General features: G+C 41.0%; 1 protein-coding gene across 2 annotated transcripts in view; it reads left to right on the top strand.

Moving 5' to 3' along the window:
* The window catches only part of LOC124777892, a 63,775-nt gene that overhangs the window by 38,105 nt on the left and 6,614 nt on the right, over positions 1–19,056 (top strand). For both annotated transcript variants that reach the window (XM_047253439.1, XM_047253437.1), the window contains exon 2: positions 18,918–19,049. In XM_047253439.1, the coding sequence (XP_047109395.1) occupies positions 18,918–19,049 (132 nt within the window). The remainder of the gene's footprint in view (positions 1–18,917; positions 19,050–19,056) is intronic.

Raw genomic sequence — 19,056 nt, 5'->3', positions numbered from 1 at the left:
TGTTTGATACTAGGAAGCTTAATTTGACGAGGAGTACCTTGTTATGGCTCAAAAGAAGATAGTCATTTTAAGAATCTTCGCTGTAGTGTTTCGTATTAACTTATTGTTGCAGTGGCCCGATGTGCTGAATGTGGTTTTGATGTTATTATTATAAGTTGCTTAGATCTGTTCTTCGAACAATATGTTATAGTGTAGCCATGCTGACGTGTGGCTGAGATACAAATTTTAACGACAAAGTTGATTTTTATAGTGAGCAGACAGCTTGAGCTCGTCTAGTGGCAAAGACTACTTTGAATCAAGAAATTGAATTGATAAAAGTAGTGGTATCGCTCTACATCTGTTTGGTAAATGGTTTCGTATGGGATTAACTCAGTTGTGGATGAGCTGTTTTTGGGGAGAGTCAAAGTAGAACATTCCGGCTGAATTTGATACTTTCAATACAGGGGGCGTGTCGATAGTTGTTGCTAGCTATATTGGTATTAACCACAGCGGAACAATAGCACTCGCAGTGTGAAGTGAATTAAGTTTTCGCACGAGTACCGACTTACTCTGCGGAGGAAAAAGATAAATACTGCGAGTTCCGTATGGGAATTCATAGTAAACGGTTAATACGGTATAAAGGAGAGATAACAAGAGAGGTCAGGCTTTTGATAGTGCGGAGTGGGAGAAGATAAGACGCCAGAATATTTCGTTAGAAGCGAGAATTGAATAGCGTGGACTGTGTAGAGACCAGACTCTGGTTAATGAGTTGCGACTGCAAAGGGCGATCACGTGCTGATCAGAATTATCACCTACATTTGTTGTTGTGTGCTGTAGTTTGCAGACTCATTTATATCTGAGTGTAGCAACTTTAGTTTGACGTAGGAATTTGGTTCACCGTGATTGAATTGAGTGTTCAAAATTGTGTAACTGCACACACACTGAGGTTGTAGTGAGATGTGCTGTATCTGTAAAAGTTTATTTATTTTCGGTTTGGGTAATAGTATCTCGGAAGTGACGAGTAATATTTTGCTAGCGCTAACTAATTTAGGAACGTGATATTTTGTTGGTCTTACAGTGTAAAGTTTTACCCATTCAGTGCCAAGACCTTGCCTCTAAAGTTGAATAACAATTAATTGTAAACATTTACATAGGTGAGCCAAGGCCGTATCATTTCCTTTTTCTCTTACAAGTGACTGTTAAGTAGAAAAAGGTCGTGGGTCGCGATTAGCCAATACCTGAAGAGGCGCAAGGTTTCTCTGGTCTTTTTAAATGTTGTGGTAAAGAGTGGTGATGGCAAGTAGGATTATTTCTTATATATCTTTAATGAATATCAGACGGATTGATTGAGTTTAGAGTTTTGTGGTCACTCACCCACTATCATCCACTGCCTCAGTATAAGAAAATAAAATAGAGCTACACTGAGTTACACTGAAATAAAATTCCCGTTCTTAATTTATCCTATAAGAGGAATGAAAGGAACTTAAGATATTTTTCCCTTAGTGAAACCAGAAAAATCATTTGAATAAAAATTACGGAAAATAAAATTAAAGTAAACATTAGCGAATGATCAGTCAGAGATTGCCTTTGACGTTAACACTTTGCTGGTCGAAGTCACGAAAGGTCGGAGAAATTGTAGTTAACCAGCACGCCTGAAATAGTTCTTGCGTTAGAAAAATATAAAATGTTCTGATCAGTCCTCCTAACTCAGATATAGGGGATATACACTGAAGCACCAAACTGGTATAGGCATGCGTATTCAAATGCAGGGATACGTAAACAGACAAAATACGGCGTTGCTGTCTGCAACTCTTATAAGACAATAAGTGTCTGGCTCACTTGTTAGATCGGTTGCTGCTGCTACAATGGCAGAGTACCAAGATCTAAGTCAGTTTGTACGTGGTGTTATAGTCGCATGAGCGATGGGACACAGCGTCTCCGAGTTAGGTTCCATACGACCATTTCACGAGTGTACCGTGAATTTCAGGAATCCGGTAAAACATCAAATCTCCGACATCATAGCGGCCGAAAACAGGTCCTGCAGGAACGGGACCACTGACTGACTGACTGACTGACTAAAGAGAATCGTTCAACGTGACAAAAGTGCAACACTCCCGCAAATTCCTGCAGATTTCAGTGCTGGGCCATCAACAATATCAGCGTGTGAACCATTCAACGAAACATCATCGATAAGGGCTTGCGGAGCCGAAGGCCCAATAGTGTGCGCTTGATGATTGCACGATACAATCTTTTACGCCTCGTCTGGACCTGTCAACAGCGACATTGGACTGTTGATGAGTGGAAACATGTTGCCTGGTCGGACGAGTCTCGCTTCAAATTGTATCGAGCGGATGGACGAGGACGGGTATGGAGACAACCTCATGAATTCAAGGACCCCGCGTGTCAGCAGGGGACTGGTCAAGCTGTTGGAGGCTCTGTAATGATGTAGAGCGTTTGAAGTTGGAGTAATATGGGACTCGTGATACGTCTAAATACGACTCTTACAGGTGCCACGTACGTAAGCATCCTCTCTGATCACGTGCATCCATTCATGTACATTGTATATGCGGACGGACTTGGGCCGTTCCAGCAGGACAATGCGACACCCTACATATCCAGAACTGCTACAGAGTGACTGGAGGAACACTATTCTGAGTTTAAACTCTTCCGCTGGCAACCAAACTCCCCAGACACGAACATTATTGGGCGTAGCGTAGTTATTAATATCAGTAGGAGGAGGAAAGAAAGAAACTGGAGATAATTTGCTGTGAGCAAATGTCAGTGTATAAGAAGGTAATAATGGTGAACGGTTACTTGAAAGCGAAATAAACAAAATAAGCACGTAGTGTAGTTATTAATATCAGTAGGAGGAGGAAAGAAAGAAACTGGAGATAATTTGCTGTGAGCAAATGTTATCACTGACTGGGCGGCGTGGTTCATCTATAGATTTTCAATTTCTTGGCGTATATGACTGATAAATATTCACGTCAGTAAATACAATTGAAACCTAAGTGTCTGGTTATTTGGTAGATATATCAGGTAATAATGTAGCATTGAAACCAGATGACACTTGTTAATTGTGTAATTAACTGTAATGTAGAGTTTGATTTCATCTGACGTCAATTGGAAGATCAAGGATGTCCATCAATTACCATCGTATGTAGAAGTATCTAGTGATTACCATTTCCGTGAAAAGGTTGATTTACTATTTCCATACTTGACGTGAAGGAATTACCCTGAAATTCCGCAGTAGTTATTAGAGTACAGTAATTACTTACGGCTAGATTTAAGTTGTATTGGTATGAAGTGAGTAGAGTGTACAACTGACGTCATTATGCAGAGTAGTAGGTTCAGTTAAACAAATTTTGAAAGCTGACTATATGCTAGTAAAGTGTTTTATCTGTCTAGGCATTGCTGCGCTGGATTTAATCGTAATATTAAGATTCATCCTAAACTCCCGATTTCACACGTACACACAAATTGTGCTAGAATAATGGAATTTCTGATCACCATCAGTTCTGAAGTGTTGCAACAAATTGTTTAGACGACGTTAGTAACTTGTTAATCAAATAGTGTTCCTTCGCCGAATAATCAGAACTTTAGCACATATATATAATTTCGTCGTGTTTAGTAACTATTAGCCCCTGCTATGGGAATGTAAGGTGTAACGATACTGATATCTATATTGTGAGGCTATTTACAGTTTTAAGCATGTCGCAGCCTTGCTTGCCTTTACGTTAAACGGTACATGAATCACCAACCGTCGTTAGAAAACTTTTCTCACAAATCAGTGCTACGAAGTGTCAATAGTTATTGCGCAGATTCAGAATAGTTGTTCCATCACAACGCAATCTCCTCTGTCTGTGGTGGTCTGTTTGCTTCGCCAGTCATACATTATTTTGATGACAAGATAACAGAATTTCTCCAGTTCGTCTTCTTTTGTGGTTTCCAGTTTTAACGTTAAGTGTATCGCTAACCTCATTTCCGATACTCCTCTTTACTTTCATCTTCCGTTGGTTTGCTCTCAATCCGGATTCTATGCTCAGTAGACTGTTGGTTCCATTCAGTACGTCCTACAAGTCTTCCTAGCTTTTCCTGAGGATAGCAATGTCAACAGCGAGTGTTGTCATTGATATCGTAAGGAACGTTACTTACAGTACTCGTTCTCCCGTGTAACTTTCGACTTTCCAGCACTAATGTCACCTGCTGAAGATGTTTTGTACGCGTTTACCCCTTCAGCTGATAATAAATGTGAAAGCAACACTTGAAATTATCATTGTTCCGTCTTCAGATTTTACTGACGTGCGCGCGCACTCCCTGTAACGAAAACTCGACTCCATTCCACGCAGTTGTGCACGTATCTGCTCTGTTCAGTGCCGCGAACTTGTGCACGGCGCGTCGCATCCATTGTCGACGCGGCTTTGCACGCATTGTGCCGAGAAGAAATTACCATCCTGATCGCCACGTGAGATAACAGAATTTTCACTATAATTCTTGGAACAAAGAGTTCCTGTGAGAAAATGCTCCTGGGTAGTAACAAAAAGGGCGTTTAAATAGTGTGCACTATGAACTCAAGAGAGAACAATCATGAGCACCTCTGTGAGTCTTTTGGTACAGTCTGTTAATTACTCCGAAATTCCATTGCATGTGTAAACTACGAATTCGGTACCTGAGGATATCAACGAGACAGATTTTTATTGCATTATCTACAGAGTTATGAAAGATGCATTGTTTTTCATCTTTGTACAACTAAGAGGCTTCATATGTCGTGTCAACTGTACATGGCACATGTAATCTTGCTATTACACACGAACTTAAAGATATTCATGCATTTATGAAATACTGGTAATTTTCCGATAATTGCCCGAATTGCAAAATGTCACAAGCAGATTCCACGCGCGTAATTAAAAACATCGATGAAGAGCGTGTAGTCATGATATGTTGGATATGTCTTTCTTGCAAATTTAATTATTCTGTCTGAAGAATGAATTTTTATTTTTTCATTGTAGCTGCTGTGGTCAAACACTTGTCTTTACTATGCGCAATAAGTTTTATCTCGCTGACATCACGTCATTCCCAATGCAACTGCTTACTTATTTTTTTATTGTGATTTCATGCCGTCGGCCCTCATCGGTACTAGAGTTTTTTTTAGTGAAACACCTACTAAATATTTTCACATATTTAATTATTTAAACGACTGTTGTACTTTGAAGATATTACAATCTGTTTGTTGATTACAATCTGTGTGTTGTCCTTTGGCAGCAAACACTCGTGACAAATGTTGCTAATGATGACGAATGTAATGAACTGGCTCGCACGGCGAGAGGATAAGTTGAGTGTATTTTGAAAGGTTCAGCAATACTGCAAGGATTGGGGAAATTATGGAGCTGTTAGGACGAAAAACGGGAATAAATTAGAGTGAGAGCAGAGGAGCGAGGAATCATGATGTCTGCGAACAATGGTCACTGAAATGTACGCTGGCCCATGGTAATAAGGACAAAGTTTTCGTTACGGGAACAATGAGAATATATGGGTCACATTATTAATTGCAAAGATGAAACTGAAGCCCAGTGATTCTCTCTGGAATACGCAGGTAGGAAGTGTTGTGAGAGGATAGAGATAGCGCACTGGATTTGGAAGCAGAGACAGCACTCGAAATCTTGGCGACACAGATACATAAGGGTGTACTAACATCAAGGATCTGTAGGTATAGCGAACAGTGAAGTGTTGCGATTCTCGCTTTCTTCCTGCTAAGCAGGTGACTCAACAGTTCTCAAAATACTAAAATCTTATTTATTGCAAAATCACTGCATTGGCAAAGGAAAAACTAGAAATTAGTTGCAGCGACGTACAACTTCAAGGCTTCAAACAGGGGGAAATGTGCTAACGAGAATTTATTTTCTGTCAGTCGATCGCTGTTTTAATTATTTCGGACTTAAAGGCTTCAGGATGTTTTGTCCAGCTCCAGATCATTTCTCGTATTTACCGAATATTCATTCTTACTGGAACTATCAGTTTCACGGTCACTATAATATACACTCCTGGAAATTGAAATAAGAACACCGTGAATTCATTGTCCCAGGTAGGGGAAACTTTATTGACACATTCCTGGGGTCAGATACATCACATGATCACACTGACAGAACCACAGGCACATAGACACAGGCAACAGAGCATGCACAATGTCGGCACTAGTACAGTGTATATCCACCTTTCGCAGCAATGCAGGCTGCTATTCTCCCATGGAGACGATCGTAGAGATGCTGGATGTAGTCCTGTGGAACGGCTTGCCATGCCATTTCCACCTGGCGCCTCAGTTGGACCAGCGTTCGTGCTGGACGTGCAGACCGCGTGAGACGACGCTTCATCCAGTCCCAAACATGCTCAATGGGGGACAGATCCGGAGATCTTGCTGGCCAGGGTAGTTGACTTACACCTTCTAGAGCACGTTGGGTGGCACGGGATACATGCGGACGTGCATTGTCCTGTTGGAACAGCAAGTTCCCTTGCCGGTCTAGGAATGGTAGAACGATGGATTCGATGACGGTTTGGATGTACCGTGCACTATTCAGTGTCCCCTCGACGATCACCAGTGGTGTACGGCCAGTGTAGGAGATCGCTCCCCACACCATGATGCCGGGTGTTGGCCCTGTGTGCCTCGGTCGTATGCAGTCCTGATTGTGGCGCTCACCTGCACGGCGCCAAACACGCATACGACCATCATTGGCACCAAGGCAGAAGCGACTCTCATCGCTGAAGACGACACGTCTCCATTGGTCCCTCCATTCACGCCTGTCGCGACACCACTGGAGGCGGGCTGCACGATGTTGGGGCGTGAGCGGAAGACGGCCTAACGGTGTGCGGGACCGTAGCCCAGCTTCATGGAGACGGTTGCGAATAGTCCTCGCCGATACCCCAGGAGCAACAGTGTCCCTAATTTGCTGGGAAGTGGCGGTGCAGTCCCCTACGGCACTGCGTAGGATCCTACGGTCTTGGCGTGCATCCGTGCGTCGCTGCGGTCCGGTTCCAGGTCGACGGGCACGTGCACCTTCCGCCGACCACTGGCGACAACATCGATGTACTGTGGAGACCTCACGCCCCACGTGTTGAGCAATTCGGCGGTACGTCCACCCGGCCTCCCGCATGCCCACTATACGCCCTCGCTCAAAGTCCGTCAACTGCACATACGGTTCACGTCCACGCTGTCGCGGCATGCTACCAGTGTTAAAGACTGCGATGGAGCTCCGTATGCCACGGCAAACTGGCTGACACTGACGGCGGCGGTGCACAAATGCTGCGCAGCTAGCGCCATTCGACGGCCAACACCGCGGTTCCTGGTGTGTCCGCTGTGCCGTGCGTGTGATCATTGCTTGTACAGCCCTCTCGCAGTGTCCGGAGCAAGTATGGTGGGTCTGACACACCGGTGTCAATGTGTTCTTTTTTCCATTTCCAGGAGTGTAGATAAACAGGTAGTTCCATTAACGAGGCGTCTTACGCACTGCTCTGACCTCTTCGATTTCCTTCATAATTAGTGTGCTTCAAGGTCAGCGCCCAGTCATGAATTTCCAAATACAGTAAGACATAATTCTCAGACTTGAAAAAAATCTTTTTCGGGGATCATGTTTCCGAGCTCTGTTAAGTGCAGAACATTTGCAACTCGTTCATATCTTGGTTATCAGTCGAACGTACTTTCTTCGGTGCTACAAAGTCCAAAACTGAAACGATAAACAGAAGTTTAGCTGATGACATGAATGTCTGGTAATTTTAAAATCGCTGGTTCGAATATTGCTAGTAGCAACTTCTTTCTTACTCTTATTTGGATTCCATGATAATTAACAAATAGAGATGTCAATTAACAAATATCGAATCATTGCGTTTTATAAAAACATTTTTCTGCTTCTAATTATTAATAACATAAATTTGCGAATACGCAATATATTAAAAACTGATTAGAATTGCAAAGTGCCAAATACAAATTAAAAAACTTTTCTTTTTTTAGAAAGTGAATAATATTATTAATATACATTACTATGTTTTCTTTAAGGATTAAGATACTTAGCATGTCTGTATCAAATTATAATTTAGTTTCATAAATTAAAAAGAACCAGATATTATTAGGATTTAATACTTATCACTTGATATTTCTATTTTGTAATAAGAGCAGAACTCACATAAAAGTAAAAAAAAAAGAAATTGTTGCCACCAGCATGAATCGAATCAGTGACTTTACGGTTACCAGACTAACACTCCGCGCTCTGCTACAAACTACCACGCAAACAAATTCCAAAATTTTCTGTACTTAAACCATTATCTTCCTGTGATCTGTTTTCAGACTCTATTGATTTTTATTTTATTACTAATATGTGGAGAACTTATATTGAATTCCAATTATTGTACTGTAAATCGACGTTACTGACAGTAATTTTGTATTTTCTTCATTAGTGAGTATTTTTCATACACTTTAAAAACGAGATCAGAATTGCCCCAAATGGACCACGTAAGCTTTTTTATCCATTACACGTATCGATCACTTTTTAATGTCTGTTGAATCAGGTTGTGCAGGAAAAAGTTCATACAATAATACTGCAAGTAATGGCCTATATTACTGTTTAGCCAGCGTAAAGACAAACTATCTGTTTTGATATCACTGGGAGGAAACAGGATCGTCTTATGAGATAGCTGTAACAAAAACAACAGTTCTAGTAGGGGAACTGGTGAGTGAAGTTCACTTCATTCACTGACGGGCAATAAAATGCAGAAAATGCAAGCAAACTATGGCGCAGCGTTCAAAGAAATTACAGTGGATGAAGATTTTCAGATTATAGGTAATGATAATTTTGAAGGCCTGATTGATGAAGATATTGCAAATGTTGATTGGTTGTTGTTGCTCCGGATACTGATGCTCTGACAGATGAAGGTGAAGCAGTTGATGGTGCAACAGGTACTTTTAATGTTTTGGATACTGCTGATTGGTGGAAATTCATTTAAAAAAATGGTTCAAATGGATCTAAGCACTATGGGACTTAACATCTGAGGTCATCAGTCTCCTAGACATAGAACTACCTAAACATCACACGCATCCGTGCCCGAGGCAGAATTCGAACCTGCGACCGTAGCAGCAGCGTGGTTCTGAACTGAAGCGCGTAGAAGCGCTCGGCCACAGCGGCCAGCAGTTCATTTTCAAAGTACAGAGAACACTCGTTTTGTGGATAATGAAGTAATGATGCCAAAGATGGAGTGAACTGAAGCAAACAGTAGAAACTTTACAGCCAACTTATAGTAGAATGAAGCCAGTATATACTGCAACTCCTGTAAATGAGCTTTCAGCTGATGCAGCTCTAGAAGAAATGAAAAACAAAAGTAAGGATCTCACTCTAATTGAGATTGGAGAAATGCTTTTGTTTATATCGTGAGGGAGTCAGTGCGATAAGCAAGTTGTTCTAAGAATATATACGAGTTCTCCTTCTACGCGAAAGAACTGAGAGTATTCCTGGGCTTACTTCTTTTGAAATGATACCGCAGACTCCCATCAGAAACAGAAATGAAAAGTGCTTTCTTCAAGAAACAGAGCACTTCCAAAAATTGCCTCGTGGCGCTTATGAATTTGACATTGTTCGAAACCGGTCAGTTTGAAGTAATAACAGCAACAATCGGCAGACTGATAAAAATGTTCAAACTTACCATCACTTTTTTGGCGGGCATCCGCTGACTTACCTGTTTGATGCGTCCTGTCACGAATTCACATTTTGTGCCAGCCTAGGCGTAGAGCTTGCACCCTGCGCCCTAAAATTATTTGTTTGTTATATTCCAGTATCTGTCATTCCCTACAGTTTTTACCCTCTAGAAACACCTCTAGGAGAGGAATTCGTGGCCGGCCACATCGAACAAGCGGTAAGACTGATGAGCCCCGTCAAAACAAGATCATCCGTCCAGTACAACGGGAGTTATTCACTTATGTCTTAACACATGTCTCACCCTCTCGTCCTTCCTTCTCGTGAATGTGTTTGGAACAACAGCAGCAATCTAGAGATGGAAAATGAGTCAATTTTCTACAAGTAGGTGTCGCGGATTACTCCCTGCCGACAAGCATGTCCAGTTTTGAATATGTTATGTTTCAAAACAGACAGGAAGTCATCTACCTAACATCGAAGAGCTATCTGACGCAGCAACTTGTGCCGACAACTGGTAAGTTTTCTTGTGGAAAGGATGCGAGATAAGTGAATAAGTAGATTCATCCGCTTGGCCGAGCGGACCTGTATCCTCAAGTGCGGCAGGCACAGTATATGGGGGATAAGTAATGAGCATATTGCCTCCAGAACAGCTGCCGATCTCCTCCAGAACATTGTAACGTTCGTGGATGATTAAATCAGCACGTCTATTGAAGCAAAGAATGTGTTTCAGCAGCAGTCTTCTATAGGATGCAGTACTGAGGGCAGCCACTTGTACAGTCACGCGTTTACATAGAGGCGAGGCGAACTACATTACCTTATAAGCAGAACCAGTAGTTTTATATTGTGTCAACATTCAAAATATGTACATAGTTCTGTCGTTAAAATGGGCAAAGTGTGTAAGATAATACGTAATTTCACAAAAATATTTAATATAATATTTCACATGAAACAATAATTTCAGCTTAAATCAACTTCTGAATGGCGTTACATCTTAAAACGCATTTAAACGCACCAGAAGCACGAAAACTACCTTAAGAACTTATATTTTACATTAGTCAATTTGTTATTTTGAAACTAAATACTGCGCTAAAAAAGGAAAACTATTTTCGGTCTCATCAGTTTAATAAAATAACCCCCTTCAATGAAATTGCTACGGTACCTTGCCTCAACTTTCATTCGGAACTGCAATGAACAACCAGCTGCTTCTCCGAATTATCCGCAATCGTAAAATGTCGCCGATCAGAACGAATGCTTTTGAGTAAGAAAGTGATCTCTTCGCATCACATGGTGCACATTATGAGATATGAATATTTTCCCGGAGAGAAGTTCACTGGAGTGTCTTCTTCTCCCCACTCAGGATATTGCAGATAATAGCAAAACTTGAGCAGCCTGTAATTCTTGCAAAAAAAGAACAGCACACCTGCCCAACACCACCTCTAATGTCAGTCTGCTTGATTTGACATTCACAACAATTACTAACAATTTCTGCTAAGGCAGCCCGATAGATTCTAACTTTTTAATACTCCTGCCGAAGCAGCCGAAGTCTATGTGAACGTGTGTTAGGTCATTTTTGATTTTGGATTCAGTGAAAGAATTTTGTGCCTCCCGTACTGAAACTGAAGGTTGTTTCGGAAATATGTCATCACAGATTTCACTGCTAGAAAATATTCATTAAAATAACCGACAGCTTCAGTACTCGCATCCCGTCTCACTAGGAGAGACTAGGGCGGCAACGCTACATTCGGCAACTATTCTCTATAGAGCGACATACGATATGATGTTTTGAAAAACATTTTCTTGGTGTACGAAATTATTTTATTTACCTCTGAGCAGCTTCCGTGCATTTCGTATGCTATACATTTCAATGCGTGGGTCGGACGGTTAACGTGGATTAAATGTGGGTAGCGTACACAACGATATTCGCAAATGAGCTACTGTGTTACCCAACATTTTGCTTGAAATTGGTCTGAGGACTCATATCCTTCGATCATGTCAGTAATGAAATCGTGAATGAAACGTCACTGCACACCCGTTGATTGTACCACACAACCAACAAAACTTCAAACAATCATTTTTCAAACGTAACTGGCGCTAATAGGTCTTTATCACACAGAGTTTGTACAGAATTCGTATGTACTCCTCGATAAGAACATAACTGCTGAGAGATGTATGGAAGACTTCCCAGTCTGCCATGATAGATAATAGATCTAAGATGACTGAGTGAAAGTCGTCCTCCTCCAAGAAGAGAACAGCCACTCACCATGTGTCAAATACTTGTAGGTTTATATCTGAATTACACAAGAAACTTTATAATGTGTCACGAAGGGTAAATCCCGTACCAGTATCATTCGTATAAATAAAAATATCAGGTGTTTTATTAAATATTCACGTACGCTCTACATTTAATGTCGAATAGATGAATGTGTTACCCTATTAATCAAAGCTTTGCAGCTTTCCGTATGACGAACATTCCGTGTGACATATGTCTCGCAACGTGTCACGTAAATTAACATATTTTATTATTGTGTAAAAGACCGCATTTGTTTATTGATGATGAACGTAACTCATTTCTCTAAAGCAGTTATTAGGAGGGATTAAGTTGAAACAAAATATTTTGCTCAATGTTTAATTTATGACATACAGTGTATTGCTTCTGAATAAACAAATTCTCATTTTTAATTTTTTGCCTTTGCTGAGCTTTTGTTTCAGATTTATCTTTTGCTACCCTACTCGGAATAGGTAGAGAGAGTTTACAACAACTCGCAATGGTGGCAATGGGGAGACGGGCGGAATGAAAAAAGTTGACTCTGAAGATGAATGACAGCGGAGATTAACGAGGTGAACGGGAAACGAACATAATTCCCAAGGCGTAGCCAAGCTGTCTACAGGTATATCATAATCCAAGAGAAAATCAAAATCTCAAGACGTAATCGCGCAAATTTTTGTATGTCCATCCATCTGACTGGATGTCTTGGGGACCACGGCCGTCTTCTACTGTAAGAAAATGAATCATCTACGGGCGTCGTAAGAACTTATTTATTGTTGGTAGTTGATGGCTTGTTCTCTCATATCGATACTCGCCCTAGGGTGGAATGCAGATCACTCTCGGATGCTAAATCTGTGACCAGTTAGATAACCGTTATGTGTCCGGACTTTAATATATTTGTATACGAATACCCATGTTATTTTACTTAGTCAGTACTTAAGCAGTCGAAGAATGCTATCAGTGTTTGATAATTGTAGTTATTACTTACACTAAATCCTGTCAGAAGTTTGGATGTTTCTGATACTTTCTTGTGTAGCTGCTTCCAGATGGTATCCCTCGATGTACGGATTCCCGTCAATTATTACTGTTTTCATGACGACAATAGGAGCATATTGCTAAGGTAAAAGTAAAGAACTAATTCAGCCGAAGCTCTAACTACAATGAGGGGCAGGCGAATGCTTCAGCGCAATATTGTGCTTAAGTTCTTCAAATAATATTCTATGGATTCGAGCAGTGCCTTTTTATGGTCGGAGGTCACAGCTTTAATTTCGCTACACTTAAAATGTTATCCTACAGTTTCATTCAAGGCAGAAATTTTGCAGTGTGGGGCTAAGAGTTCGGTGTTCGAATACATTTAGAGGCTAAGGCACCAAATTTTACCACGAACTCCATATCCACCTGCTTGTAGAGCGATTCGCAAGAACTTCATAAACTGCAAGATTAGGAAGACGAAGCCTGAGAAAAACTATTCTGCGGAGAAGTCGATATATTGTACTATACTATTATGAGCCTAGGTGGGGATAGAAAATTTGAGTGTACATTAAATATGCAGCCAAAGTACACATTGGGTTGATCTGTCGTAGATTTTTTTATGGAAATATTCCGACATTAGCCTTAGGTGGTTTGTAAACATAACTCCGGGGAGGATGGAGAAAGATTTGAACGTTCGTCCTGACTCTAACATAACCTCTTGACTGTAATGTAACCTTTGATACCTTGTTATAGTATGACATGGTGTGAAGGAAGTCATTTCAACTGTAAATAATACTATGAGCTTAAATATATTCATTTAGATTCTTCATATAGTCTGATTCGATCTATATTATGAATGGAAAACTGAAGCGACGAGAAGCATTTCATATTCTGTAGACCAGCAGTATCAAAGCTGTACAAAGGCCTTATAATTTTCACAAGAAAGCCGAAATTAATTTTAAAATAGAAAAAATTGATGCAACTGCTTCTTAAATGCCAGTTATCGGTTTTAATGGTTCTATAACAGATTTTAGACATTAATTTTAGCCAGTGTGTAGAGTAACGATTTTGTGAACGTACCTGCGAAGAATTTAGGCAACCGTTTCGCAGGAAACGATACTATGATGAAGTGTGACCGTTTAGGCAGTTTAAAAGTAGAGTCTATAATAACTGCAGATGTGAATGAAATTAAATGAAGAATCTTTTTTATGGTAACAGAGGACAGTGGCTACGTATGTAACGAACAATAAGAGAATAGGAAAATGAAATCAATATGTTTGTTTTACATAAAAAGTTAATAGAATTACTGCTATTTTTCGATAAACGTCTTGTAGTTTATTCACTGAGACAAATTAGAAAGTATTTAACTATTGTGAGTTTTTCATTAGGTTTATGATGATCTGATGAATCTGCAACAAAGTCCTGTGACTAATTCCAAACTTCCAACACTGTTAATGGTAATCACTCCCTGATATGCTGGAATGTTTATACGCCGCATTCTCGGGGTAATGGAGCCGAGTAGTCTAATACATTCCGTCTTCTCCTTCTCACACGGCCATTTTCACCAGCACAGACTATACAATGCTATATACACACTTTTCATAGTCACCTGCTCTCAGCAGTTATGCGCAGACGTGCATTCGACGTAAGTCCAATGGAGCCCAAATACACCTTTGCGGTGTGAGAAGTTTTTTCACAACAGTTAATTTTATTGACATTTTTAGTCGAGATAATTTTAACCGATTTACTTTATTGTACACGGGAATTGAGCTCGACAGCAAAAGATTAGTTGTCTAAGCTCTCACATTCCATAAAATGTCATAGCCTCTGTAAGCTAGAGGGGAATCAGAGAAACCCATGCCTTGAGAACATGTGCATCAATAGACCCACTTCAACCTACATAAGGAAGCACCACACGAAAAGATGCCTTCCACATTGCTGTACCCGTAAGCTTCGCCTTCGACTAATACTACCGGACATGCAGCAGAGATCGACGGGTTGCTGTGCCATTGTATTGCAAGCCCTCCCGCCACGTATCATGTCGACAATACGACCGACCAACACACGCCAGTTATTGTCAAGAGGAACTCCAGCAGACGCCACAGAATTGTGGGAGCCCGTTTCACTACAGGTAACATCCGTATTACTGCTGGTGGCTCGGCATTTGCAGGCACTACTTAGCGTACACCTATCGTATGTCCACCAGGCACTGAACGGGTATCTATCCCCCATGCGTGTAGTTAAGGCGGCACCCAGCCACTAGCAGGCAGTACACAGACCCAAGCAATTCCGCCACATAACCAAAAGGCGAACCACTCCTTACAGTGATACTGTTCCAGCTGCAGCACCAACCTCTAAGGTACACCTCAGCAACCAACAACGAGCAACCAGCTTTCGCCACTCGACATTTCACCTCTTTCGACATTGGTCTCCTTAGCACTCTGTGCTTCATCATTTGGTATAAGCCGGTTAACTTAAGTATTGCTTTTTCCGTTTTACAAGCTATTAAAAATAGTGTTAATTAAGTACTATCTGGGAACAATTACTTTTTGAGCTACCACTGAGGATACCTCACAAACCCTCATTCCTATTATTTTATACATGAGCCCCTCCCTCTACAGGGTACGTGGAAAGCCTGTTAATTAATTATCATATACCACTTTTGTTTATGAATAATTTGAAGGCTGTCTACCAATGTAAAGAAAATTCCCAATGCGGTCTGATTATACACGAAGGTAACTAATATGAAACATTGCGCTGAAATATATTGTCAGCGCCTAGACATCTACTTGATCACTCTGCAATTCCCAAATAAGTTCCTGACAGAAGGTTCATGATACGACCTCCAAACTATTTCTCTGCCGTTTCACTCTGGAAGAATCACTGGAAAATCAGAACTTTCCGTGCAAGCTCTGATTTCTCACATTCTGATATGATGATCAATTTTTCCTATGCTTGTCGGCACCAACATGACATTTTCACACTCTGAGGAGATGTTATTGATTGAAAATTCATGTGAATATCCTGGCACAACGAAAACCAGTTTTGTTCAAATGATTTTCTTCAACATTCCCGTATCATATCCGTGGCTCTCTCCAGTATTTCGCGATAATTCTAAACGTGCTGCCCTTCTTTTAACTTTTTCGATGTTCTCTGTCATCGAAAATGCGGGTTCCACACCGGACGGCAACACTCCAGAAGAGTGTGAGAAAGTGTAATGTGAGCAGTCTCTTTAGTACATCTGTTGCAATTTCAAAGTATTTGTCAATAAATCATCGTGTTAGGTTTTCTTCCTTCATGATATTATCTATGTGATCGTTCCAGTTCAAGTTATTCGTAGTTGAAATCCCTAAGTATTTAACTGAATTTACAGCGTTTGAATTTGTGTGATATTACATGTAACAGAAGTTGAGCAGAATCCATTGAGTACTGATGTGGATGACCTCACAATTTTCATTATGTAAGTCAATTGCCACTTTTCGCAAATCAGGATATTGTGACTAAATCATTTAACGATAGGTTTAGATTATCCATCGTTACAGTGTGTATTTATTGTAATCTTTAATGCCGCAATAAATTAAAATCTTCTGATTCTTTATCGTAATGCTAACCGCTGTTATTCGCTATTTTTCTACAACGGTACAGCGAGTGATCCTAGTTAATTCAAGCGCTATCGTCTGGGACCAACAGAGAAAGTGAAACTGCACTGGCGCTACTCCTGATACGTGAAGCTCAGCTACGGCCAACCCCTTTTATGAGGAACCTGAAACAGTAGCAAGTACGGTGTTCTGTGGTAGCTAGAAACGATTCTATGCTATTCATTATGTTCGTCCTCGAATTCTGCTGGGTAGTTGAAGTGCAGTTATTCATGGAGGTACAGTGTGGGCTCTAACTATCGTATGGCAGCGAAACTTGGTAGACATACGGTAATACGTTAATGTGGAACTGATTTACGCTGGAAAGAAATTAGTTACAGTCTAGACCAAGAGGTGCAAATCTTGCGCTGTGAATGCAAGAAAGACGTACAGAAATGTTGCCATATGTAATGAATTAGGAACGGGATAATGAATTAGGAACGGGATGTTTGCAGAAAAGTTAAAACAAGTTAGTGAGGCAAAATGTTGTTTTCATTACTAACCACCGCTTACATATATTTTTTTTCAATATGAGCACCGGGACGTCGACGAAATGCTGTAACCGCAAAACGACGTGTCAAAAGCGCCAGATTTTGCAGCTGCTGGCTGGTTCCGCAATACCGCACTAGTATATCTACCTAATTTCGTTGTCGCACTGGACCTGTAAGAGTAGTTGCACCTTAATTATACCCATCTGGTATATACTCTCTCTCCCTCTCTATGTACTTTCACGTGTGTGTAGGTGTATCTCAGCGCTGCTACACACGTACTATGTACAGGCTGTTTTTGGTAAATGTCGACAAACTGCATTAAATGACAGCTGAGATGATAAGGAGCGAATAAATTTAGTATGGATATAAGGTCGGAAATGCGTTCCAAGGGAGGAATATCCACTTGAATGTGGGGATAACAATCTTTGGCGTTGTGAATAGGATGGATACAGAAATCACTAACACGGTGGTGGCTTGTGAGGCGAACCACCGACAAAAACTGTCGCTGCAGAGGCCGGAACGCTTTGTAAGTGATACGGATAGTGGCAGTTCTCGTGGAGAATGTCCCTCAGGATAGTCTGGATTTCCCCATGCTGACGTGCCACCTACCTGGTACTGATACTTGTGTCTCATTATACAGTGTTCAACACGTTTTCCCTCCATCTTCTTCAAGAGGGAAAAGTCATCCTGTATACGCTGTTGGGTATGTAAAGAGTATCATTATCGACTGTGATCATTTTGTGATGCATTATAATTAAAAATTTAGATTATCCTGGTGTGAGAAGAGGAACCTGGAAAATCTGCAAGCGGAATCGATGAAAACGGGACATATAGAAAAAAGTTAGTAAACTATTTACTATTACAAAAGTAAAGGCAATGATTGTGAATACATTTATCGCACTGTGAGACAAGTCAGTCAGTACCCCCATGGAAAAACATTTGCGGTGCCTGTAAAACGATGATAGTACCCATGCGTGCAGCTCCTCGTCTGAAGTAAATCGATCACCATAATTATCTTTCTTCAGAGCACCAAATGTATGGGGATCGCACGGGACGGGGGGGGGGGGGGGGAGGAGGGGGGCTGAAGGTCGGGTTGGGTCTGTATGATGTGTAAGGACTTGCCAGTGATACTTGTGTAGCGTAATCCAAACAACATTGGAAACAGGTGGGGCTGCCCACATACAGTCCCGATCTCTCGCCGTGCGATTTCTATATTTTTGGAGCCCTGAATAAAGAAATTTGTGGGTGTTGATTTGCTTCGGAGGAAGTGCACGCCTGGGTACAGTAATGGCTCCGTAGTCAATCGCAAACATTTTTTTCCACGAGGGCATTGACCGTCGTGTCGCACAATGAGATCAATGTATTAACGTTATGATGATTACATTGAAAATAATAAATAGTTTACTTATTTTCTTTCCATTTATCTCCTATATATTGTAGAGAGCGGGTCAGTGGTTGGGACATGTAGTACAGGTCAGTAATGCGAGTCATTATCGTCTCAGAAACAACCGTAGGTTATGAGAAAACATGCAAAAATAAACACCATATGTGCTTTGGTGAATAGTTTAGCGTGTGTTGTGCCTCTACCTTTCTTTTTAACCATGTACGTTGCACATATTTGCCGACATTAACACGAAATTTCTAATTGTTTTCCTACGCTACAAATACTTAGATTCCACTTCATTGACCCATGTGAAATATTCAAAATGTTCAACAATTTCAACAAAAATTCACATTTTAACGTTTCATTGCTGTACTAGAATCTTTATGCCTCCAGTGGGTGTCACTGTAGGAGTTGTGGGAACGCTACTACTACACACTGGTGCCAGAGGTCAGGCACTTGCCGACTAGAATGAAGATAATGTGGTGTAGAATGTCCAGTGATGAATACTTGCTGTTCCAGGAGCGGCGCTGCGGTGCTACCACTGCTACTCCAGCGAGGACCCCACCTGTGGCGACCCTTTCCTTCCCGGCAGCGTTCCTCTCGTCGACTGCTCGCACCCTCAACAGATGTGCGCCAAGATTACCTACTACGGTAAGAG

This window comes from Schistocerca piceifrons, chromosome 2 (genome assembly GCF_021461385.2).
Source record: "Schistocerca piceifrons isolate TAMUIC-IGC-003096 chromosome 2, iqSchPice1.1, whole genome shotgun sequence".
Lineage (NCBI taxonomy): Eukaryota > Metazoa > Arthropoda > Insecta > Orthoptera > Acrididae > Schistocerca > Schistocerca piceifrons.
Note: the sequence above shows the minus strand (reverse complement) of the source record. Positions and strands in the feature narration are given on the sequence as shown.